The following is a 25,009-nucleotide window of genomic DNA, read 5'->3' on the forward strand; positions in this document are numbered from 1 at the left end:
TCTGAGGTCAAACATCAAGTTAACTCAGAAATAGGAGACAGCAAAGAACAGCATGGAACATTCTGTATCTGGTAAAAAGTCCCTGTTGCAGCCAACACCATCCCCCAGCCCTCAAGTTCAATGATTGAGTTATGGAAACTTTTCTTGTGTGGTAAAACTGGGGACTCTTCTTCCAATAAGATGCTGGCAACATGACAATGAGCCAATGTTCTGCATATGGTTTGCTGAAAGTCATATGCTTAATGTTATTTTCTGGGAATTCTTATCCTCTATTTGGTGAGAATATGGGAACATGTCATTTTAATCATAACTTTAAAAGTTAGAATTGGTTATGCTCTTTAAGAAATACGTAAAGGTCTCTCCCATTGGAGAAAGTCTAAAATTAAATAAAAATTGGTATTAAATGGTAATTAAAAAAATAAAAGCCAGGCATGGTGGCTCACACCTGTAATCCAAGCACTTTGGGAGGTTGAGGTGGGCAGATCACCTGAGGTCAGGCGTTTGAGATCAGCCTGGCCAACACGGTGAAACCCTGTCTCTACTAAAAACACAAAACTTTTTTTTTTTTTTTTTGAGACGGAGTTTCGCTCTTGTTACCCAGGCTGGAGTGCAATGGCGCCGTCTCGGCTCACCGCAACCTCCGCCTCCTGGGCTCAGGCAATTCTCCTGTCTCAGCCTCCTGAGTAGCTGGGATTACAGGCACGTGCCACCATGCCCAGCTAATTTTTTGTATTTTTAGTAGAGACGGGGTTTCACCATGTTGACCAGGATGGTCTTGATCTCTCGACCTCGTGATCCACCCGCCTCGGCCTCCCAAAGTGCTGGAATTACAGGCTTGAGCCACCGCGCCCGGCCTAAAAACACAAAACTTAACTGGGCATGGTGGTGTCCATCTGTAATCCCAGCTACCTGGGAGACTGAGGTTGCAGTGAGCCGAGATCACACCACTATACTCCAGCATGGGTAACAGAATCCATCACAAAACAAAACAAAACAAAACAAAATAAAACAACCAGGCCTAGTGGCTCACACCTGTAATCCCAGTACTTTGGAAGGCTGAGGTGGGGCGGATCACGAGGTCAGGAGTTTGAGATCAGCCTGGCCAAGATGGTGAAACCCCACCTCCACTAAAAATACAAAAATTAGCCAATGTGGTGGTAGGTGCCTATAATCCCAGCTACTCAAGAAGAGAATCACTTGAGGTAGGAGAATCACTTGAATCTTGGAGGCAGAGGTTGCAGTAAGCTGAGATCATACCACTGCACTCTAGCCTGGGCAACAAAGCAAGAATCCATCTCAAAAAAAAAAAAAAAAAAAAAAAAAAAAAAAAAAGGGCCAGGCATGATGGTTCATGCCTGTAATCCCAGCACTTAGGGAGGCCGAGGCTGGCAGATCATGAAATCAAGAGATAGAGACTATCCTGGCCAACATGGTGAAATCCCATCTCTACTAAAAATACAAAAAATTGGCTGGGCATGGTGGCTCACACCTGTAGTCCCAGCTACTCGGGAGGCTGAGGCGGGAGAATTGCTTGAACTGGGGAGGCGGAGGTTGCAGTGAACAGAGGTTGCAGTGAACTGAGATTGACCACTGCACTCCAGTTTGGTGATAGAGCAAGACTCCCTCTCAAAAAAAAAAAAAAAAAAAAAAAAAAGATAACAAACACAATGTCTTTTGAGCTGGAAAGTTCCCTAGTTCTTTGGTTCTATTACCTGAATTTGGGTCTCACCATGTTGCCCAGGCTGGTCTTGAATTCCTGAGTTTAAAAGATCCATCTGTTTTGGGTCCCAAAGTGCTGGAATTACTGGTATGAGCCACCATGACCAGCCGAAATGATTTTTTTTTGAGATGGAATCTTGCTCTGTCATCCAGGCTGGAGTGCAGTGGCACAATCTTGGCTCACTGCAACCTCAGCCTCCTGGATTCAAGCAATTCTACCTTAGCCTCCCGAGTAGCTGGGACTACAGGCATCCACCACCACCGTTGGCTAACTTTTATATTTTTAGTAGAGACGGGGTTTCGTTGGCCAGGCTAGTCTTGAACTCCTGACCTCAGGTAATCTGCCCACTACGGACTCCAAAAGTGTTGGGATTACAGATGTGAGTCATCGTGCCTGGCCCTAGCCAAAAGATTTTTGATACCATTTTTTTTTTTTCAGATGGGGTTTCACCAAGATGGCCAGGCTGGTCTTGAACTCCTTACCTCAGGTGATCCACCCACCTCAGCCTCCCAAAGTGCTAGGACTACAGGCGTGAGCCACCGCACCTGGCCTTTTGATACCATTTTTACGAAGTTAATAAAACTAAATACCTATCATACAGGGCTGCAATTAGAAGTAAACTTATAAGATGGATACTTTCTTTAAGGAGAGTAGGCTTTCCCTAAATCTTGCCTGAGGGCACACAATATAGTCACCTAGAAGTCTAATTTTTCAACCATAGTCATAGTAACTTTTGAAAAATGACACTTCGAAAACAAAGGCGATACCAAACTTGAGACAAAAGGCATTTTAAAAATCCACATGCTTTGGAATGTTAACTCATTGATATGAGTATGTTTCAACTAAGCTGTAAAAATATTTGGTTACAGGACATTTCACATTTTGACTGGAGTAGGAAAGTTTATCAGTGGCCACCTGAACTGGAAAAAAGTTACCTAGAGAAACCAGTTTGCAAGAACAGCAACTAGAAGTTAAATAACTGCTCTGCCGGGCGCGGTGGCTCAAGCCTGTAATCCCAGCACTTTGGGAGGCCGAGGCGGGTGGATCACGAGGTCGAGAGATCGAGACCATCCTGGTCAACATGGTGAAACCCCGTCTCTACTAAAAATACAAAAAAATAGCTGGGCGTGGTGGCACATGCCTGTAATCTCAGCTACTCAGGAGGCTGAGGCAGGAGAATTGCCTGAACCCAGGAAGCGGAGGTTGCGGTGAGCCGAGATCGCGCCATTGCACTCTAGCCTGGGTAACAAGAGCAAAACTCCGTCTCAAAAAAAATAAAAATAAAAATAAATAAATAAATAACTGTTCTGTGGCAGAGTTCATATTCAGATTTAGCTTTGTTTGTCCAAAAGTCTGTGCTGTTTTCACTATACCACTCCCAAGCTGTCTTTACTCACGGGATTCATGTTTTCTTTTCTTTTCTTTTCTTTTTTTTTGAAACAGAATCTCACTCTGTTGGCCAGGCTGGAGTGCAGTGGCGTGATCTCGGATCACTGCAAGCTCTGCCTTCTAGATTCAAGCGATTCTCCTGCCTCAGCCTCCTGAGTAGCTGGCACTACAGGCACCCACCACTATGCCCAGCTAATTTTTGTATTTTTAGTAGAGATGGGGTTTCACCATGTTGCCAGGCTGTTCTCGAATTCCTGACCTCAGGTGATCTGCCCAAAGTGCAGGGATTATAGCCAAAAGCTAGGATTACAGGCTTGAGCTTCTGCGCCTGGACCAGGATTCATTTTTCATTCTACCTAGCCGCCTTATATCATAATTTTATTTTAAATTTGAACTGATACTGACTTTTTTCATGCTTGTCTTTTGATTTTGCTGTCTACCACAAGTTATTACTCCTTTATTTGTGACTGCAAAGTTTTAAATGTCCGTCAAAAGACTGCATTCTGAATTTTACTAATTTAGTTTGATGATTTGCTATACCATTCAGGTCTTATTTTTTTTTTTGGAGACGGAGTCTCACTCTGTCACCCAGGCTAGAGGGCAGTGGCACCATCTCGGTTCTTGCTGAGAAGAAAGGCCCCTGGTAAAGATGGTATTAGGTCAAGTCACGGAAGGCTTTCTGATAATGCAATGGCTAAAATCTAAAGGACATTATTTAGGCCAGTGATTCTCAATGAGGGTGGTAGGTTTGCTCCCCATGTGACATTTGGCAGTGTCTGGAGACATCTGTGATTGTCACGATTGGGAAGTACTCGTAGTATGCACTGAGTAGACAAGAAAGATGGTGCTACATCTCTTATAATGCACAGGGCAGTTCCCCATAACAAATAATTATCTGATCTAAAAAAAAGTCAACAGTGCCAAGGTTGAGATATCTTGAACTTGGCAGAAAGAAAAGCACAAGCAAAGACCAGTGGTGGAAGACTCAAATATGGACAACGTGGTTTCAGAAGAGAAAACTAGAGGGGACACAGGGAAGGGCGGCTTATAAACCCTGTTAAGGAGTTTTGACTGTATCTTAAGAATGAAGGGAAAAACAAGTAAGTGAAGGGTTTAAACAAGAGGAGGAAAGGGAGTGAGGACAGTGGTGATAATTTGTCCAGATTAAAATTTCAAAACGGTTACTGACTGTAATATGGTGAACAGATTGGAAGGGAGTAAAATTGGATATGGATAGATGAAACAGGTAGCTAAGTAATTTAACTTCCTAGAAACTCCAAAGGCTGGGGAAACAGAAGATAAAAGTGGTAAGGATGTAGGAGTAGCTGAAAAACTTCTTTCTATAAATGTTCTGTATAGGAAAAGAACAAAGAATGCATGGTGTTTATATGTACTGTGCTCTGCAGTCTCACGGTAGAGTAGTAGTCTCTAAGCATAAATGAAATGTTTTCCTTACATTTAAAAAATAAGGGAAGGCCAGGTACAATGGCTCACGCCTGTAATCCCAACATTTTGGGAGGCTGAGGTAGGAGGACTACTTGAAATGAGGAATCTGAGACCAGCCTGGACAGCAAAGCAAGATCCCTGTCTCTAAAAAAATAAGTAAATGAATAAAAAATAAGAGACAATAATATTTTTTGTCTTTAAATGTGATATATGGCGCCATATAAAACACTTTATTTGTAAGGATCCAGGCAGCAAAAAACTAGAGTAAATTTAATTTTAAATATAAATTTTAGTGTAAAAGTTATAATCCACACTTATAAGCTCAGGAATTGATGAAACTAATGACTGGCTCCACTAAGTATGCTCTTGGAAATATATGTTTTCCTTACAGTAAAGCTAAACTAGCAAATATTAAAAACTATTTTATTACAAAACATAGAAAATAATGAATATACATATGACTAAAAAAAACCAATCGTCATAAACTCGACACAAAGTGGCATTTTTTTTTTTTAATAGCAAAAATTTTCACAAATGTTTGCTCTGTAAGTGGCTGCTAAGATAAAGATTTACATTAAAACTAAAGAAAAGGCCCTTAAACTTGACACTTTTCCATTGTGGGGCAGTTGTACTACTGAATGAAAAAAAACCTCTCCCGCCGGGCGCGGTGGCTCAAGCCTGTAATCCCAGCACTTTGGGAGGCCGAGGAGGGTGGATCACGAGGTCGAGAGATCGAGACCATCCTGGTCAACATGGTGAAACCACGTTTCTACTAAAAATACAAAAAATTAGCTGGGCATGGTGGTGCGTGCCTGTAATCCCAGCTACTCAGGAGGCTGAGGCAGGAGAATTGCCTGAACCCAGGAGGCGGAGGTTGCGGTGAGCCGAGATCGGGCCATTGCACTCCAGCCTGGGTAACAAGAGCGAAACTCTGTCTCAAAAAAAAAAAAAGACTTAATTTTTCTCTACTGAAATAATGGAGACCTGACATATTTTGTTAACATTATGCCATCTAACATGACTTACTTGTGAAACACTATTTTTTTTTTTTTTTGAGATGGAGTCTCACTCTGTCACCCAGGCTGGAGTGCAATGGCACAATCTCAGCTCACTGCAACTTCTGTCTCCCAGGTTCAAGCGATTCTCCTGTCTCGGTCTCCTGAGTAGCTGGGACTACAGGCCCCTGCCACCACAGCTGGCTAGGTTTTGTAAAAAATACTAGAATTTTATGTAAGATTTATATTTACATTAAATGCAACTGTGTATCTGGCATCCAGTTTGGCCAAAAATCACAGCATTGTACTAAAGCACCATTACACTGTAATGATACACACTATCTTCTATTTATTTATTTATTTATTTATTTATTTATTTATTTATTTATTTATTTTTTGAGACGGAGTTTCGCTCTTGTTACCCAGGCTGGAGTGCAATGGCGCGATCTCGGCTCACCGCAACCTCCGCCTCCTGGGTTCAGGCAATTCTCCTGTCTCAGCCTCCTGAGTAGCTGGGATTACAGGCACGTGCTACCATGCCCAGCTAATTTTTATTTTTAGTAGAGACGGGGTTTCACCATGTTGACCAGGATGGTCTCGATCTCTTGACCTCGTGATCCACCCGCCTCGGCCTCCCAAAGTGCTGGGATTACAGGCTTGAGTCACCGCGCCTGGCCAATTATTTATTTATTTTTTTAAGACGAGGTTTTACCATGTTGGTCAGGCTGGTCTTGAACTCCCAACCTCAGGTGATCCGCCCGCCTTAGCCTCCAAAGTGCTTGGATTATAGGCGTGAGCCACCATGCCCAGCCACACATATCTTTTATATAAAGAAAATTTATTTCTTTGGTGGGGCTACAGATTCAAACCCCAAAGCTGCTTTTAAACCCAGAATTACATGACTTGATACATGTTTGGCTTACAATTGAACAGGGATAATGTGAGCTTCATCCTTCCCTACTGTAGAACGAGAAAGTCTTCTTCATTTACTAATAACAGCAAGTTATTTTTGCTTCTCAAAAAATAAGGAGCTATATCAAAAATTCTATTTCAATTCAGTCTTGTACACATTTACTCCCATTCAAACAGTAATTATATTAATATTAGTCCTTAAAGAATTACTTACCCAATGAAAGCCACCATTTGCTCCACTATGTGCTTGCTGAACGTTATTATAACAAAAATTTTCTGTAAAGAAAACATCAATTAAAATAAATTATTTAGTCATCAAAAAACCAACATAAATTCACAATTCTGGTAATTGTCTAAAGAGGTAAGACTGTGCCCCTAATTGCAATTTTAAAATTTCTTTCAAAATAAAAGATAACATTTAATTCAAATGTTACCTACTTTTTTTTTTTTTTTTTGAGACGGAGTCTCACTGTGTCACCCAGGCTGGAGTACAGTGGCACAATCTCGGCTCACTGTAATCTCTGCATTCCAGGGTCAAACGATTCTCCTACATCAGCCTCCCAAGTGGCTGGGTCAAGTGATTCTCCTACCTCAGCCTCCTGAATGGTTGGGTTCGAGCAATTCTCCTGCCTCAGCTTCCCAAGTAGCTGGGATTACAGATGCACACCACCATGCCTGGCTAATTTTTGTATTTTTTAGTAGAGACAGGGTTTCACCATGGTGGTCAGGCTGGTCTTGAATTCCTGACCTCATGATCCGCCCAATCTTGGCCTCCCAAAGTGCTGAGATTATAGGCATGAGCCACTGTGCCCAGGCCCCTGCTTTGTATTTTAAAGATGTTTTTTCTTAAGCACAGCCTTAGTCTTACTAGAACTATATGACTATGTAAAACTATAGTCTTACATAACTATATTAGAGGGAAAATATGGGTCATAGAACCCAAGACTGGGAGGGAATGGTGGACATTCATATACTCTAAGAATTTTGGAATTGTATATATAATTAAAATCATGGGCTCCCACATAGTCCCCACCAGTGATATCAAAGCTGATTACCTCAAGGATAGGGGTCTGGGCTAAATATAATCCAGAAGATCAGGAAAAGACTGAACCTCTTTCATGAAAGGTTCTAATAAGAAGTACCACTGGGCGCGGTGGCTCACGCCTGTAATCCCAGCACTTTGGGAGGCCGAGGCGGGTGGATCACGAGGTCAAGAGATCGAGACCATCCTGGTCAACATGGTGAAACTCCGTCTCTACTAAAAATACAAAAAATTAGCTGGGCATGGTGGCGCATGCCTGTAATCCCAGCTACACAGGAGGCTGAGGCAGGAGAATTGCCTGAATCCGGGAGGTGGAGGTTGCGGTGAGCCGAGATCGCACCATTGCACTCCAGCCTGGGTAGCAAGAGCAAAACTCCGTCTCAAAAAAAAAAAAAAAAAAAAAAAAAAAAAAAAAAGAAGTACCAGGCTGGGCACAGTGGCTCACTCCTGTAACCCCAGCACTTTGGGAGGCTGAGGCAGACTGATCACAAGGTCAGGAGTCCGAGACCAGCCTGGTCAACATCGTGAAATCCCATCTCTACTAAAAATACAAAAATTAGCTGGGTGTTGTAGCACACGCCTGTAATCCTAGCTACTCAGGAGGCTGAGGCAGGAGAATTTCTAGAACCTGAGAGGCAGAGGTTGTGATAAGCCATGATTGCACCACTGCAATCTAGCTTGGGTGACAAGAGCAAGACTCTGTCAGGAAGGAAGGAGGAAAGGAGGAAAGGAGGGAGGGAGGGAGGAAGGAAGGGAGGAAGGAAGGAAGGAAGGAAGGAAGGAGGGAGGGAAGGAACCATGAGGCTGGGCATGGTGGCTCATGCCTGTAATCCCAGCACTTTGGGAGGTCAAGGGCAGAGGATTACTTGAGCCCAGGAGTTTAAGACTAGCCTGGTAGCCTGGGCAACATAGTGAGACCTCACAAGTAAAGATGCCTTTAGGGGATAATGGGTAGCAAATATTTTCAACTCAGTTCAACAAATGTTAACATGAAGTTATTTTTATGGATAATATAAGAAATTGCTAATGGTTTTCAAGGAACGCAAATCTGAGAATACTTCTTCAAAGCCTGGAAGAAGCTTACTCATTTTTCTACAAATAGTAAGAAGATGATAAGTACTACATATATATATAATATAAATGCCATTAGCGGTAAACAAAACAACATATGTTATAGAAATTCAGAGAAAGGAAAGGTCATATTTAGTTACATAATTAATTATAGATTTTGGATGGCGATATTTAAATTTATCTTTAAATATGAATGCATCTGGATTGTCTCTCCAAATTCCTGATAAACTCTTATTGCTCTATTAAATACTGTCTGTTAAGCAATTGCTTTAGCCTATGTAACTGAAGGGTAGGGGAAGAAAATAAGTAACAGTAGTCTTCTTTTTATCCACTCACTATGAATCTCAGGAAACTGGACAGGTTAGACTAATGTACATTATTTCCGGCAAGAAGACTAATAAGGCAATGGTATACAATTGGTATGTGAATATTATGAAGCTAGCAAGGCAATTATTACAGGTAATTTAGGAAGAAAAGCAGGGGGTCTATACAAAAAAAGTTATTTAGGGCTATAAATCTTTTACTAATCAACAGAGCTAATGGTTTTGCCTTTCAGTGATTTCATCACCATGAGCTTTCCCTACCATCATTTCTTAACAATCAAAAGAAGCCAATCCCTAAATACTTGCTCAATTAAACAGCAAAACAGGATTTTCTTTTTGTATGCAACTGCTTGAAAAGTCACTGTTCTGGGTAAGACATAAAATGTGTCACACATTTAAGAACATTAAGTCTCAGTCTTTCAGGCTGGAGGTCTGAGTGGGAATTCTACAAAATAAACAAAAGGCACAGTCCACCTAAGAGCCCTCTTAACCACATGCATAGAAGAAACAAAGGAAAGGGTAGAGGAAGAGGAAAAAAGATATGGGAAGGAGGAACTAATTGTGCTAGAATGAATAAAGGCAGAACCATCTAAAAAGAAGTGCTAGGCCGGGCGCGGTGGGGTGGCTCACGCCTGTAATCCCAGCACTTTGGGAGGCTGAGGGGGGTGGATCATGAGGTCAAGAGATCGAGACCATCTGGTCAACATGGTGAAACGCTGTCTCTACTAAAAATACAAAAATTAGCTGGGCATGGTGGCACACACCTGTAGTCCCAGCTACTCGGGAGGCTGAGGCAGGAGAATTGCTTGAACCCAGGAGGCGGAGGTTGCGGTGAGCCGAGATCGCGCCATTGCACTCCAGCCTGGGTAACAAGAGTGAAACTCCGTCTCAAAAAAATAAATAAATAAATTGGAAAGAAGAATCTTAGATTTAGTTATTAAATATTGAGTGCCTACTATCGACCAGACGCTATTCTAGGCATTACAATACATCAGTGAATCAACAAACAAAAATCTCTAGTCTCCTGGGAGTTTATAATACTGTGTGTATGCTGGTAGGTGTGAAGGTAGAGGGATAATAAATGATACTGATGTATTTCAAAGGTACAATAAGTAAGTTATATGGTACATGAAATAACATACATGAGTATGTTGCCTTTCTTCATTATTTGGGACAAAGGCAATGTCTCTAAGGATACGACTTTAAAATTTTTTTTTTTTTTTGATACCTGAAATCCGTGCTCACGTAGCTGGGATTACAGGCATGTGCCATCGCGCCTGGCTAATTTTGTATTTTTTAGTAGAAATGGGCTTCTCCATTTTGGTCAGGCTGGTTTCGAACTCCTGACCTCAGGTGATCCTCCTGCCTCGGCCCCCCAAAGTGCTGGGATTATAGGTGTGAGCCACTGTTCCCAGCCCTAACACAAATTTTTAAATATTACAATGCTAGTCACTATAGTTAAGATTTAATGCCATACAGGATTTTTTCAAACAATAAACTATGGTGAATAATAAAATTATTTTCAATGCATCTGAAAACACATTTTTTTTTTTTTTTGAGACGGAGTTTCGCCCTTGTTACCCAGGCTGGAGTGCAATGGCGCGATCTCGGCTCACCGCAACCTCCGCCTCCTGGGTTCAGGCAATTCTCCTGCCTCAGCCTCCTGAGTAGCTGGGATTACAGGCACGCGCCACCATGCCCAGCTAATTTTTTGTATTTTTAGTAGAGACGGGGTTTCACCATGTTGACCAGGATGGTCTCGATCTCTCGACCTCGTGATCCACCCGCCTCGGCCTCCCAAAGTGCTGGGATTACAGGCTTGAGCCACCGCGCCCGGCCTGAAAACACATTTTTATTTGATCTTTAGAATTGTTTCTAGAAGAGAGCTGTCATTTTTTGTCAACCTTTTGGAGTTTTGCAGTACTTAATACCTAAGGAACAATAACAGATCATTGTATTTCATTTCATAACAAGAACTTCGCCAGTAATTCATAAGTTTTAGGTGTCCTGCTTTATACGTGTTATGCCATAAGTACCCTATCTGTAGTGGTAAGATATGCAACTTATCAGACCTTTCATTTCAGAAAGATTCAAAACTAGTATATTTTTAAACATACTCAGATTTTTTCAATTTATGATAATTTTTTTTTGAGATAGAGTCTCACTCTGTTGCCCAGGCTGGAGTGCAGTGGCGTGATCTCAGCTCACTGCAACCTCTGCCTCACAGGTTCAACTGATTCTTCTGCCTCAGCCTCCAGAGTAGCTGGGCTACAGGTGCACACCACCATGCCCGGCTATTTTTGTATTTTAATTAGAGACAGGGTTCACCATATTGGCCAGGCTGGTCTCAAACTCCTGACCTCATGATTGGCCTGCCTTGGCTTCCCAAAGTGCTGAGTTTACAGACATGAGCCACTGCGCCCAGCCAATGATTAAACTTTTTATGGAACTTCACACTTTAAAGCATTTAGTATGTGCTATATGGTTTAATTCTTATACTCCAGGATAGAGGAATTACTATACCCAATATGTAATTCTCAGAGGTAGGGAGGTGAATAAGTAATAGTTGCTTAAAGAAAGTAAGTAACAGCTGGAATTTGAACCCAACTCTTTTGACTTCAAGTTCAGTGTTCTTTCCATTCTTTGGCATTGCCTTAACTTTAATGTATTGATATGATTAAGGAATCTGAATTGTTTAATGCCTGCTATTTATCAGGACCTGTGCAAGGTAATTCACATTGGTTATCTCATGGTAGACAATCCTGAGAGGTAGTTATTACCCACATTTCATAGTTGAGGGAACTGTATTAGAAAGGCAAAATACTTGCGTAAGGCTCTAGAATTCAAAGCAAGCTCTGTAAAGATAAAGCTGATTCCCTGTATCTATGTGGAAGCAAAAAAAGAAAAAGAAAAACAAAGAATGAAAGCAAGCTAAAACCCATTTATGTTTCTCAAAGGAAAGAATCTGAGTTCCTTCACTAAACTAAGACAGTGGGATATGTTTGCTATGTTCTATTGTATCATAATGACATACTTTATAAAGGCATGTCACTTGATGTACATCCAGATGTAGCTTAGGGTAACAAATATTTCTCATTCCATGGGTAAACAATATTAGTAATATAAACACTTTAACCATTCTGAAATAATACAGGGAAAGCCACACACACAAACACTAATTTTTCTCTACCCTAATAGTAAACCTGTCTCCTCATCGGCTTTTCTTTCTTCCCTTTTTCCCTCAGTTTAAAATTAGACAATCTTCTTCAATAAATATTGCTATTTTTCAGGCATGGTGGCTCATGCCTATAATCCCAGCACTTTGGGAGGCCGAAGCGGGCGGATCACTTGAGGTCAAGAGTTCGAGACTAACTTGACCAACATGGAGAAACCCCATCTCTACTGAAAATACAAAAATTGGCCAGGTGTGGTGGGGCATACCTGTAATCCTAGCTACTCAGGAGGCTGAGGCAGGAGAATCGCTTGAACCCGGGAGGTGGAGGTTGTGGTAAGCCAAGATTGTGCCATTGCACTCCAGCATGGGCAATAAGAGCAAAACTCCATCCCCAAAACAAAACAAAACCAAAAACCCAAAACCTGTGTCCACTGATTGTATAATAAAATACTTAATTTAAATTGAGGAAATACATTCCTTGAAGGAGGAAAAACATCCTTGAAATTCTGAGGGTCATTATGGCAGGACAGACTCAATAAACAACCCAAATGCCAAAATCTAAGATTACAAACTGGACAGGTAGAAGGAGCTGAAGTTTTCCTGTTTCATTCTTCCTTTCAAAGAACGAAGTAGAGAGGTGTTACCTAGAAACTTTGGGGATAGACACACTTGTAATTATCATGGAATCTTACAAGGGTAGAGAACTTCGCTACTCTTTCCTTTCTTTTGGTTAATACTGCTCTTTGTTACAAACGACACTGATTTAAAATAAATTAAAATAAATTTAAATGATTTAAAATAAATTAAAATAATTTCCAGGTTAATTTTTATTTCATTCTAGTGAGATTCGCCCGTAGAAGGAAATAATTCCTATCACAGTTCTAAAAGCACATATCCATTTCCCTTCATTTAAATTCTTAGCCTTTCTCTCCTCTCTATTCATACATGCGTGCATGCACACATAAACACCGTCTGTCCCAACGATTTTGTTAAGAGTGGCTTTGAGGAGCAGCAGATTCTGACTTCTCTGACCACAACCCACATCTCCTCGCCTCTTCAGAGACCCTCTTCTTCCCCATTCTCCTCCCACACTAACATCTGGCTGTTTCTCAGTAAAGGATATGGGTGCCAAGAGAGAAACTGCTTCACATACTCTATGTATAGAGAGTATGTGAAAGAAAGTAAGAACTGGTGAAAGGCAATATTCTCTCAGCTTGTGATTAGTAATAAAAAGGATGTGCATCTTCCTGCACACAAACACTATTTTTGTTTGGTAAAAGTCCTGGATAAATAGTTTCACAGGGAAAAAAATAAAGAGACAAAGGAAGGAAAGAAGGAAAAAAGGGAAGGAGGGAGGAAGAAGAAGCAAAGAAAGAAAGCAAGGGAGATCACTAACCTCCAAATGACATTCTACGCTTTATTACCTAAGTAAGCTACCAACCAAAAGAAACAGAAATAATAACTTAACAATTCACTTAGGAATGAGCATGTTTCATTGTCTTATAATGGGTTCATCAACATTAGGCAGGGAATCAGGGAGTATAATTACCTGGATATGCATTTTAATTATTGCTTTTCCAATTAGGGTTGCACCAAAGAAGGTCCAAAAAGGTACTAGAAAGTGTCCACATGTTATTCCAGCCAGATCAAATAGAGGATTTGGAATCTACAGAGAGAAAAGAAGGACTTCCATATTATAATCCAAAGAACAATTTAATTTTATCACCTACTGATATGTGATATTCTGCTTTCAGGCTGCTGCCACTGCAAAGTTACATATGGGTTCCTTGATCAGTACTGGATTGTTCAAAAGGAGGTTAGGAAAGTATTCTAATGTGTCTAGAAGCTGGGTCTCATGTTCATCTTAGTGTTCAATCTGCTCACAGGAAACCAAGGTGTCCTTTTGCTTATATTACTCGTGTGTGTGTGTGTGTGTGTGTGTGTGTATGTGTGTGTACGTATGCATGCATGTGCGTTTGCCCATCACATGAGAACTGGATGGATAAAATGAGTGGATTCTTGACTATTTGGTGGCTGTTTTCTTTTTTCATTTGAGACAGAGTCTTGCTGTGTTGCCATGTTGGAGTGAAGTGGCACGATCTCGGCTCACTGCAATCTCCGCCTCCTGGGTTCAAGTGATTCTCCTGCCTCAGCCTCCTCAGTAGATGGGACTATAGATGTGCACCACCACGACCGGCTAATTTTTTTTTTTTTTGTATTTTAGTAGAGATGGGGTTTCACCATGTTGGCCAGGATGGTCTCAAACTCTTGACCTCGTGATCCGCACCCCTTGCCCTCCCAAAGTGCTGGGTTTACAGGCCTGAGCCACTGCACCTGGCCTTTGGTGGCTGTTTTTTTTAAGGTGAGTTATGAGTGAAAAAAAGAGCCTTAAGATTGTATCAGCAGTTAGGTTTCTAAAATCTTTAGCCTGAAATATGAATATTATCTAGTAAGCACTCATATCATTAGCGAATATTCTAACGAATTCCCAAATACATTTATGGGTAGATGTGTTATTAACATAAAATATTAATAATTTGTATTTTATTTTATGAGATACCAAGGCTGAGGGCCATATGATAAAATTTAGAAAAAAGATCAAGTGTGAAAAATGAGAGCACACAGATGCAGATGTTTTGAATACTCAGTTCCAGACAAAGAAGTGATTTACAACAAATACCTTTTCCAAACATTCCCATAATTTAAGAATGCTAAAAGACATTTCATGTAAAAATGCAAAGGAACCACAAGCTGTTTTTGAGCACTTCCCCCATTCTTCTCCTACAGAAAGTACTCTGACCTTGTGGCTGATGGCTGAACCATTCATAAGTCAATTAATTTATATAATTTCATTTTTGAACTCTGAAAGAAAAGCCTAGTTATTTAAAAAATACTTGTTGGCTGAGTACAGTTGCTCACACCTGTAATTTCAGCACTTTGGGAGGCCAAGGCGGGCAGATCACGAGGTCAAGAGATTGAGACCATCCTGGACAACATGGAGAAACCCCGTCTCTACTAAAAATACAAAAATTAGCTGGGTATGGTGGTGGGCGCCTGTAATCCCAGCTACTTGGGAAGCTGAGGCAGGAGAATTGGTTGAACTCAGGAGGCGGAGGTTGCAGTGAGCTGAGATTGTGCCATTGCACTGCAGCCTGGGCGACAGAGTGAGACTCTGTCTCAAAAAAAAGAAAAAAATATTTGTCACATATGATCTTTAAAAAAAGACATTAATAAATTAGAATTCAAGTATTCCTGGATGGGCGAGGTGGCTCATGCCTGTAATCCCAGCACTCTGGGAGGCCAAGGCGGGTGGACCACCTGAGGTCAGGACTTCTAGACCAGCCTGACTAACATGGAGAAACTTTGTCTCTACTAGAAATACAAAAAATTAGCTGGGAGTGGTGGTGCATACCTGTAGTCCCAGCTACTCAGGAGGCTGAGGCACAAGAATTGCTTGAACCCAGGAGGCAGAGGTTGCCGTGCACTGCAATTGCACCATTGCACTCCAGCCTGGGCAACAAGATATGAAACTCTGTCTCAAAAAGAAAAAACAGAATTCGGGCCAGGCACGGTGGCTCACGCCTATAATCCCAGCACTTTGGGAGGCCGAGGCGGGTGGATCACGAGGTCAAGGGGGGTGAAACCCCGTCTCTACTAAAAATACAAAAAAAGAGCTGGGCATGGTGGCGCGTGACTGTAATCCCAGCTACTCAGGAGGCTAAGGCAGGAGAATTGCCTAAACCTAGGAGGCAGAGGTTGCAGTGAGCCGAGATCACGCCATTGCACTCCAGCCTGGGTAACAAGAGCGAAACTCTGTCTCAAAAAAAAAAAGAATCCAGGCCGGGCGCGGTGACTCAAGCCTGTAATCCCAGCACTTTGGGAGGCCGAGGCGGGTGGATCACAAGGTCGAGAGATCGAGACCAACCTGGTCAACATGGTGAAACCCCGTCTCTACTAAAAATACAAAAAATTAGCTGGGCATGGTGGCGTGTGCCTATAATCCCAGCTACTGAGGAAGCTGAGGCAGGAGAATTGCCTGAACCCAGGAGGCGGAGGTTGCGGTGAGCCGAGATCGCGCCATTGCACTCCAGCCTGGGTAACGAGAGCGAAACTCCGTCTCAAAAAAAAAAAAAAAAAAAAAAAAAGAATCCAAGTATTACCTTGTTAGTAACATTTGAAGTCAATAAGTCATTTTTGTTTTTCTCATCCAAATTCAAATGTTTTATGATTATTTCATCTCTTACAACCATGTAATAACGATATCGTATTACACCTGCCATTTCCTTTTTTTTTTTTTTTTTTTTTTTGAGATGGAGTTTTGCTCATTGCCCAGGCTAGAGTGTAATGGCACGATCTTGGCTCACTGCCACCTCCGCCTCCCAGGTTCAAGTGATTCTCCTGCCTCAGCCTCCTGAGTAGCTGGGATTACAGGGTGTGTGCCACCAGGCCCAGCTAACTTTCATATTTTTAGTAGAGATAGGGGTTCAGAATTTTGGTCAGGCTGGTCTCAAACTCCTGACTTTGTGATCCACCTGCCTTGGCTTCCCAAAGTGCTGGGATTACAGGAGTTCGAGACCGGCCTGGCCAACATGGTGAAACCCTGTCTCTACTAAAATTACAAAAATTAGCTGGGTGTAGTGGCACAAGACTGTAATCCCAGCTACTGGGGAGGCTGAGGCAGGAAAACTGCTTAAACCTGGGAGGCAGAGGATGCAGTGGGCCAAGACTGCACCACTGCACTCCAGCCTGGGCAACAGAGCAAGACTCTGTCTCTAAAACTAAAAAAAAAAAAAAAAATGTTTAAGATATGTAAGTCACAGTAGCCATGGGCTAATGTCGCTTTAGACAGGTTTTAAATGAATACTTCCTTGTAACTAATGCTTCTCATTTAGTAAGTAGAATGGGCCAGGTGCGGTGGCTCATGCCTATAATCCCAGAACTTCGGGAGGCCCAAGAGTTTGAGACCAGCCTGGGCAACATGGTGAGACCCTGTCTCCACTAAAAATAAAAAAAATTAGCCTGGCGTGGGGGTGCAGGCCAGTAGTCCTAGCTACTAGGGAAGCTGAGGCAGGAGAATTGCTTGAACCCGGGAGATGGAGATTGCAGTGAGCCAAGATCATGATACTGCACTCCAGCCTGGGCGACTCCATTTCAGAAAAAAAGTTGAATGATTCACAAAATTACATACCCAATAAAAGTGATAGCATTTTTGTTCATTTGGGAGTATAACTGGATCAAAATACAACACTACCATTTAGTAAAATTTCTATTTTAATATAATTCACTTACTGAAGCACAGGCCAAAATTCCAAAAAATCCAACCTTCTGTACTAGGTTTTGAACTGCCAGTTTGGCCCGGGAGGCAAAGTCCTGTAAAAAGGCAAATTTAGAAACATTAATGAAAAGTTGGAAAAGAAGGAAAGATGGTTCTTTCTAGAGTTTATTAAAGATCTCACAATCTGATGACATTAATGAGTAGGATCAACGATGAAAAAAAAAATCACAGTAGGTTGTTCACTGGAACACATGCAAGTAAAATACTGATAGAATATTACATCCTTAAACACTTACCACATTTTAAGAATAAACCAAAACACTGTAACTTTAAATTTAGTATTCTCGCTGGATATTCTAGGGATAAACAAAATATTGTAAACTAACCATGAACCAATTTGTCATTTTGGAAACACTGGCCTACAACATCTATCTTTTCTTCTCTTCTATAATTTACCCGATTTCATATCTAATTAATAGCAGGGTAGAAAGCATAGGATTTTTCCAGACGGCCAATGTAGACATCTCTGCTGATCACTAGCCAGAAGATGGAAAAAACAGTTCTGTGGCAATCACTAAGGATTCATGATCCCAGAAGCAAAAGAACATCCTACATTTGCACAGCTTGTGCTAGTTTCCTAAAGTGTTCTCACCATGATTTTATTTGAGCCTTCAACAATCCTGGGGTGTAGGTAGAACAGATATTATACCCAGTCTATAGACCACAAAACTGCAGCCCAGAAAGGGCAAGTGCTCAAGATCATGTCAGTTAGGGACAAAGACAGGGCATGATTCAATATTCGGACTGTGAAATCAGTGCTTTTTATTTCACCATGTCACCTTCTCCCATGCTGAAACATGCATTAGGCTGGCTAGTTTATTTCCATTATTTTCTTTCAGCATGTTGATGCTACAAATATTTGACGCTAATTCTTTTCTGGTTTTGAAATGGCATATATTTGAATCCAAATTCCAAGGAAAACAGTTCACAAGATTAAAAAATGAGCTAAAGGCCGGGCGCGGTGGCTCAAGCCTGTAATCCCAGCACTTTGGGAGGCCGAGGCGGGTGGATCACGAGGTCAAGAGATCGAGACCATCCTGGTCAACATGGTGAAACCCCGTCTCTACTAAAAATACAAAAAATTAGCTGGGCATGGCGGCACGTGCCTGTAATCCCAGCTACTCAGGAGGCTGAGGCAGGAGAATTGCCTGAACCCAGGAGGCGGAGGTTGCGGTGAGCCGAGAGCGCGCCATTGCACTCCAGTCTGGGCAACAAGAGTGAAACTCCGTCTCAAAAAAAAAAAAAAAAAAATGAGCTAAGGCCGGGCACGGTGGCTCAAGCCTGTAATCCCAGCACTTTGGGAGGCCGAGGCGGGTGGATCACGAGGTCGAGAGATCGAGACCATCCTGGTCAACATGGTGAAACCCCGTCTCTACTAAAAATACAAAAACTAGCTGGGCATGGTGGTGCGTGCCTGTAATCCCAGCTACTCAGGAGGCTGAGGCAGGAGAATTGCCTGAACCCAGGAGGCGGAGGTTGCGATGAGCCGAGATCGCGCCATTGCACTCCAGCCTGGGTAACAAGAGTGAAACTCCGTCTCAAAAAAAAATAAAAATAAAAATAAAATAAATAAATAAAAATAAAAAATGAGCTAATGTGTAAATGCTTTATCTTTAATTTGTGGTATGTGTGTAGATGCTTTATGAATAAGTCTTCACATCATAGAACCTCTTCCACTCTCTTTAGCCACGTTTCTTTTTCTTCCTTTCTTTCTTTTTTTTGTGATACAGAGTTTCACTCTGTTGCCCAGGCTGGAGTGCAATGGCATGATCTCAGCTCACTGCAACCTCTGCCTTCTGGGTTCAAGCAATTCTCCTGCCTCAGCCTCCCAAGTAGCTGGGATTATAGGTGCCTGCCAGCACGCCTGGCTAATTTTGTATTTTTAGTGGAGACAAGGTTTCATCATGTTGGTCAGGCTAGTCTTGAACTCCTGACCTCAGGTGATCCGCTAGCCTCAGCCTCCCAAAGTGCTGGGATTACAGGCATGAGCCACGGTGTCTGGCCTTTAGTTCAACTTCCTGAAAGACAATACAGAGAATCTAGAAGCTGGAAAGACCCATCATAGAGAGTAGAAACAAAGTTTAAAGCCAGAAAAGCAAACTAGCTGAAAAATATACTTCTCTAATTGGCACAAAATGTGTGTATGTACCCCATTTACAAAAACATTTTGACAAATAATATTGTGTAGAATAGCCCTACCAAGTTACCACAGTAGTTAATACTGAAATTAAAGCAAACAAACAAAAAACCTAACTCTACTTGTTGAAGATGATGAGAAAGTCAAAGAAACTAAACCAATAAACTATATTTAAAAAGATATTATCAGTCAACATAAACACTTCCAAATACATAGGCCCTCAAAGTTAATCATTAGTTAAATTCTACAACAAAATTTTACTTTTTTTTTTTTTTTTTTTGAGATAGAGTCTTGCTCTGTCGCCAGGCTGGAGTGCAGTGGCGCGATCTCGGCTCACTGCAACCTTCACCTACCGGGTTCAAGCAATTCTCCTGCCTTACCCTCCGAGTAGCTGGGACTACAGGCACGCGCCACCATGCCCAGCTAATTTTTGTATTTTTTTTAGTAGAGACAGGGTTTCACCATGTTGGCCAGGATGGTCTCAACCTCTTGACCTCGTGATCCACCCGCCTCAGTCTCCTAAAGTGCTGGGATTACAGAGGACAGCCATTAAGCCTGGCCACAATTTTTATAGTTTATTTATAACAACTGAACTACTGCAGCAAAGGCAAAGGGTATTTTCTATTTTTATTTAGATTTCTAGCTGAAGGTTAGAAATCTGTATTTTTTTTTCTTAGCATCTATTGCATTAAGTGAATTTTATTGATTTAAAACCATTTAAGAACATATAATCGGCCGGGCGCGGTGGCTAAAGCCTGTAATCCCAGCACTTTGGGAGGCCGAGGCGGGTGGATCACGAGGTCAAGAGATCGAGACCATCCTGGTCAACATGGTGAAACCCTGTCTCTACTAAAAATGCAAAAAATTAGCTGGGCATGGTGGTGCGTGCCTGTAATCCCAGCTACTCAGGAAGCTAAGGAAGGAGAATTGCCTGAACCCAGGAGGCAGAGGTTGTGGTGAGCCGAGATTGCGCCATTGCACTCCAGCCTGGGTAACAAGAGCGAAACTCCATCTCAAAAAAAAAAAAAAGAACATATAATCAAATTAGTTTTCCGGAATAGCTTATTTAAAAAAATTACATTTCTATTTTGTTTATTACATTTTATTATTTACTGTTCCTCCTTTTCACTAAGCCTATCCTTCTGCAAAATCCATTTATTTATTTTATTTTATTTATTTATTTTTTTTGAGACGGAGTTTCGCTCTTGTTACCCAGGCTGGAGTGCAATGGCGCGATCTCGGCTCACCGCAACCTCCGCCTCCTGGGTTCAGGCAATTCTCCTGCCTCAGCCTCCTGAGTAGCTGGGATTACAGGCACGCACCACCATGCCCAGCTAATTTTTTTGTATTTTTAGTAGAGACGGGGTTTCACCTTGTTGACCAAGATGGTCTCGATCTCTTGACCTTGTGATCCACCCGCCTCGGCCTCCCAAAGTGCTGGGATTACAGGCTTGAGCCACCGCGCCCGGCCTAAAATCCATTTATTTTTAATAATTTACACAATTAGTCCCCAAATTACTAAGTTTACAATCCATTTGAAGCACTACATGAAAACTGGTAAAGAGAAATGTTTTAAGGCCGGGCGCGGTGGCTCAAGCCTGTAATCCCAGCACTTTGGGAGGCTGAGGCGAGTGGATCACGAGGTCAAGAAATCGAGACCATCCTGGTCAACATGGTGAAACCCCGTCTCTACTAAAAACACAAAAAATTAGCTGGGCATGGTGGCTCGTGCCTGTAATCCCAGCTACTCAGGAGGCTGAGGCAGGAGAATTACCTGAACCCAGGAGGCGGAGGTTGTGGTGAGCCGAGATCGCGCCATTGCACTCCAGCCTGGGTAACAAGAGTGTAACTCCGTCTCAAAAACAAAAAAAACAAAACAAAAAAAAGAGAAATGTTTTAATTGTCTAGTATCAACAGGTACTATTAAATTATAAACTATTTGTGAAATGTTAATTTCTATAGCACAAAAATTAAATATATAAAATCAGGAAAATGCTCTCCTTTACAGCCTTTAAAAATTTTATAGCAAGTCCACTTTTAATGAGAGGGAAAACTATACTCAATTACTAAGAAAAGGTAAACAACAAAAAAAGCATATGTTTTATTTTAAAGACAACACAATTTTTATAAATTTTCCAAGTCAGATGTATGTGGGAATATTTTATTTTATTTTTTATCAGTGTTAGTGTCATCTTTACTAGATACAATTATAAAAAATTAGTTTTTTTTGCCGGGCGCGGTGGCTCACGCCTATAATCCCAGCACTTTGGGAGGCCGAGGCGGGTGGGTCACGAGGTCAAGAGATCGAGACCATCCTGGTCAACATGCTGAAACCCCGTCTCTACTAAAAATACAAAAAATTAGCCGGGCATGGTGGCGCGTGCCTGTAATCCCAGCTACTCAGGAGGCTGAGGCAGGAGAATTGCCTGAACCCAGGAGGCGGAGGCTGCGGTGAGCCGAGATGGCGCCATTGTACTCCAGCCTGGGTAACAAGAGCGAAACTCTGCCTCAAAAAGAAAAAAAAAATTAGTTTTTCTACATTAAATGGTATAGACAAGATCAACAGGTATTATATTTAGGAGGTCTGGTGTACTATTTTCATTTATATTAATTTCCTTTTAAGACTGCCATAGAGCATTATCTTAATTTTAAGGCTTTAGAATTTTCTATTTATTTAAGCCAAGTGACTAAGATTGTGCCATCATTTCAAACTGACAGCATTTTTCTTCTCTATAGATACATATACACACATACAAACTTAAACAGGAAAAGAGGTATAATTATATTAACTGGTTTATGTTAAGACAAAATGATTAAACATTATGCAGATCACCTAATAACACACAAAGATATTTAAGGTTACAGAAGATCAAGAAAGCATGGTTTAAAAAACACCCTGAAAAAGAGGTCAAAACACAGTGATCATTAGTAACAAAGAGGAATAACAAGTAAGGAGCTACTTTTCCCTTTTAGGGAAGAGTATCTTTGCTTAAGGGCAATTAGGCAAGAACTAAAACCGGACTTCTTGTTCTTTCAGATGCCTGGGTGCCCCTCATTAGTTATCCTTAAGGGAGCTTCAATAATCTTTATTTGAGCAAAAACAGTTAATCTAATCAACATGTGAAGCTGAAACTTCCTTTTACATTTTTTATTTTTTAAATTTGAAGCTGGCATGTATTATAAGGAAAATAAGTAAAGTGCCTTTTTAGCAGAGAGCTTTACTTTTTAAAAAGAGTGAAAGTCATCTATTGAAAAAGAATTTCACAAATTTTATTATGTATTTAACATACACAATGACCATGCTAGTTTCAGTTCCCACAATTTTTTTCCAGGTCTTTCGAAATATTCTCAGGGGTCGGGCACAGTGGCTCACGCCTGTAATCCCAGCACTTTGGGAGGCCGAGGCGGGTGGATCACGAGGTCAAGAGATCGAGACCATCCTGGTCAACATGGGGAAACCCCGTCTCTACTAAAATACAAAAAATTAGCTGGGCATGGTGGCATGTGCCTGTAATCCCAGCTACTCAGGAGGCTGAGGCAGGAGAATTGCCTGAACCCAGGAGGCGGAGGTTGTGGTGAGCTGAGATCACGCCATTGCACTCCAGCCTGGGTAACAAGAGCGAAACTCCATCTCAAAAAAAAAAAAAAAAAGAAAAAAAGAAAAGAAATATTCTCAGAATTTAAATCACATTACATAGCAAATAATCTGCAAACATTTACTGAAATTATATTAATATGAAGTCTACAGAGTTGTTTTCATTACAAGAAGATAAACATTAGCATAATATGCAGTTTGATGGAGTATTTCCTTGATTTTTTTTTTCCTTGCCAGTGTAATGAAAACAAACACAGGAAAACACTGTATTGGCATTTTACAATAGTAAAATAAATGACGTTTAGATTTCATAAACACAAACATTTTATTGTTTCCTATTTTTTGCACTTTTAGTAGAGATGGGTTTCACCATGTTGCCCAGGCTGGTGTCAAACTCCTGCCTCGGCCTCCCAAAGTGCTTGGATTACAGGCATGAGCCACCATGCCCAGCCCAAATTTATTTTACTTTTAAAGCCACAAGTATAAAACTTACTGATATGGTTTTAACGGCTTCATGTATAATGTTATGGAAAACTTTTTTTTTATTGTTCAAAATCTTCTATATGTTATGTGCAATTTTGCTTTCCTTGTTGCTCTGTAGTTTTAAAAGTTCTTTGTTTTTCTAAAAACAACTTCAGTATTTTTTCATTATTTGTATAACTTGGCAGCTCTTTCTTATCATGTTGATTTTGATTTTAGAATAATATCCATAAACTAAAATATGTATATTCTTACTTGCCTTTAAAATGAGAGAATTTTATTCTATGTGTATTCTTTGTTAATAAACTTGACTCTATTATACATACCTAACACTACCAAAAAGCTAAACAAAACCAAAACAAAATTGCTTTTATAAATTAAAAAAAAATAAAACAAAATTTGCTGTTTTTTTTAGTCCAAGTAAAATAAATAAGCTAAGTAAAAATATACACCAATAATAAACGATATTTTTAAGAAAAACTAAATAAAAGATTACACACAAATTGTATGTTAGGTACTCAATGTTCTAGTTAAATGTTAAAGAAAATTAATATTTTAATAGTTTTGGAATATTGTGGGAACAATGTAGCATGTCCAATTTGATTACTTCCTCACTTGCCATTTTTCACTTTTCCAAATTAAAAACAAATTCCTTTTAATAGTTTCATTTCTCTGTATTCACATTTCACAACTTTTACCTATTTCACAATTTAAGTGCCTGAGATGACAGTTTCATTCTCTAAGTCTACTCAAATAAGAAGCATCCATTTACAATTAGCAATTACATATCATTTTCTACTTTTCTTTTTTCACAAAAATAAAACCAATTATTAGTAAATAAATTACCTTTCCTACTACCAGCCATAGTGATTATGTACATACCAATCATGCTTCTGAAACAGAAGATGGCAAGAAACATTTTCCCAAATGCTACAAGACTAATAAAGCAGTCACAGCAATTTCTTATCACTGAATTGAAAGATTAAATACAGAAAGACAAAGCCTTAACTATAAATATTCCTGTACCACTGTTGCTTCACATTTCTCTTTCTTTCTTTCCTTCCTTCCATTTCACTCCCTTCCCCAACCCCTCCCCACCCCTTCTTTCTTTCTTTGTTTCTTTTTTTTTTTTTTTTTTTTTGAGACGGAGTTTCGCTCTTGTTACCCAGGCTGGAGTGCAATGGCGCGATCTCGGCTCACTGCAACCTCCGCCTCCTGGGTTCAGGAAATTCTCCTGCCTCAGCCTCCTGAGTAGCTGGGATTACAGGCACGCACCACCACGCCCAGCTACTTTTTTGTATTTTTAGTAGAGACGGGGTTTCACCATGTTGACCAGGATGGTCTTGATCTCTCGACCTCGTGATCCACCCGCCTCGGCCTCCCAAAGTG

General features: G+C 40.9%; 1 protein-coding gene across 7 annotated transcripts in view; it reads right to left on the minus strand.

Annotated features, from left to right (window-relative positions):
- VMP1 (vacuole membrane protein 1) overlaps nucleotides 1–25,009 on the minus strand; it is a 134,484-nt gene that overhangs the window by 16,426 nt on the left and 93,049 nt on the right. For all 7 annotated transcript variants that reach the window (XM_010339717.3, XM_074388075.1, XM_074388076.1 and 4 more), the window contains 3 exons: nucleotides 17,363–17,443; nucleotides 13,623–13,739; nucleotides 6,677–6,738 (listed from right to left, as the gene is read on the minus strand). In XM_010339717.3, coding sequence (XP_010338019.1) covers nucleotides 6,677–6,738; nucleotides 13,623–13,739; nucleotides 17,363–17,443 — 260 coding nt within the window. The remainder of the gene's footprint in view (nucleotides 1–6,676; nucleotides 6,739–13,622; nucleotides 13,740–17,362; nucleotides 17,444–25,009) is intronic.

The sequence above is a fragment of the Saimiri boliviensis genome, chromosome 17 (genome assembly GCF_048565385.1).
Source record: "Saimiri boliviensis isolate mSaiBol1 chromosome 17, mSaiBol1.pri, whole genome shotgun sequence".
Classification (NCBI taxonomy): Eukaryota; Metazoa; Chordata; class Mammalia; order Primates; family Cebidae; genus Saimiri; species Saimiri boliviensis.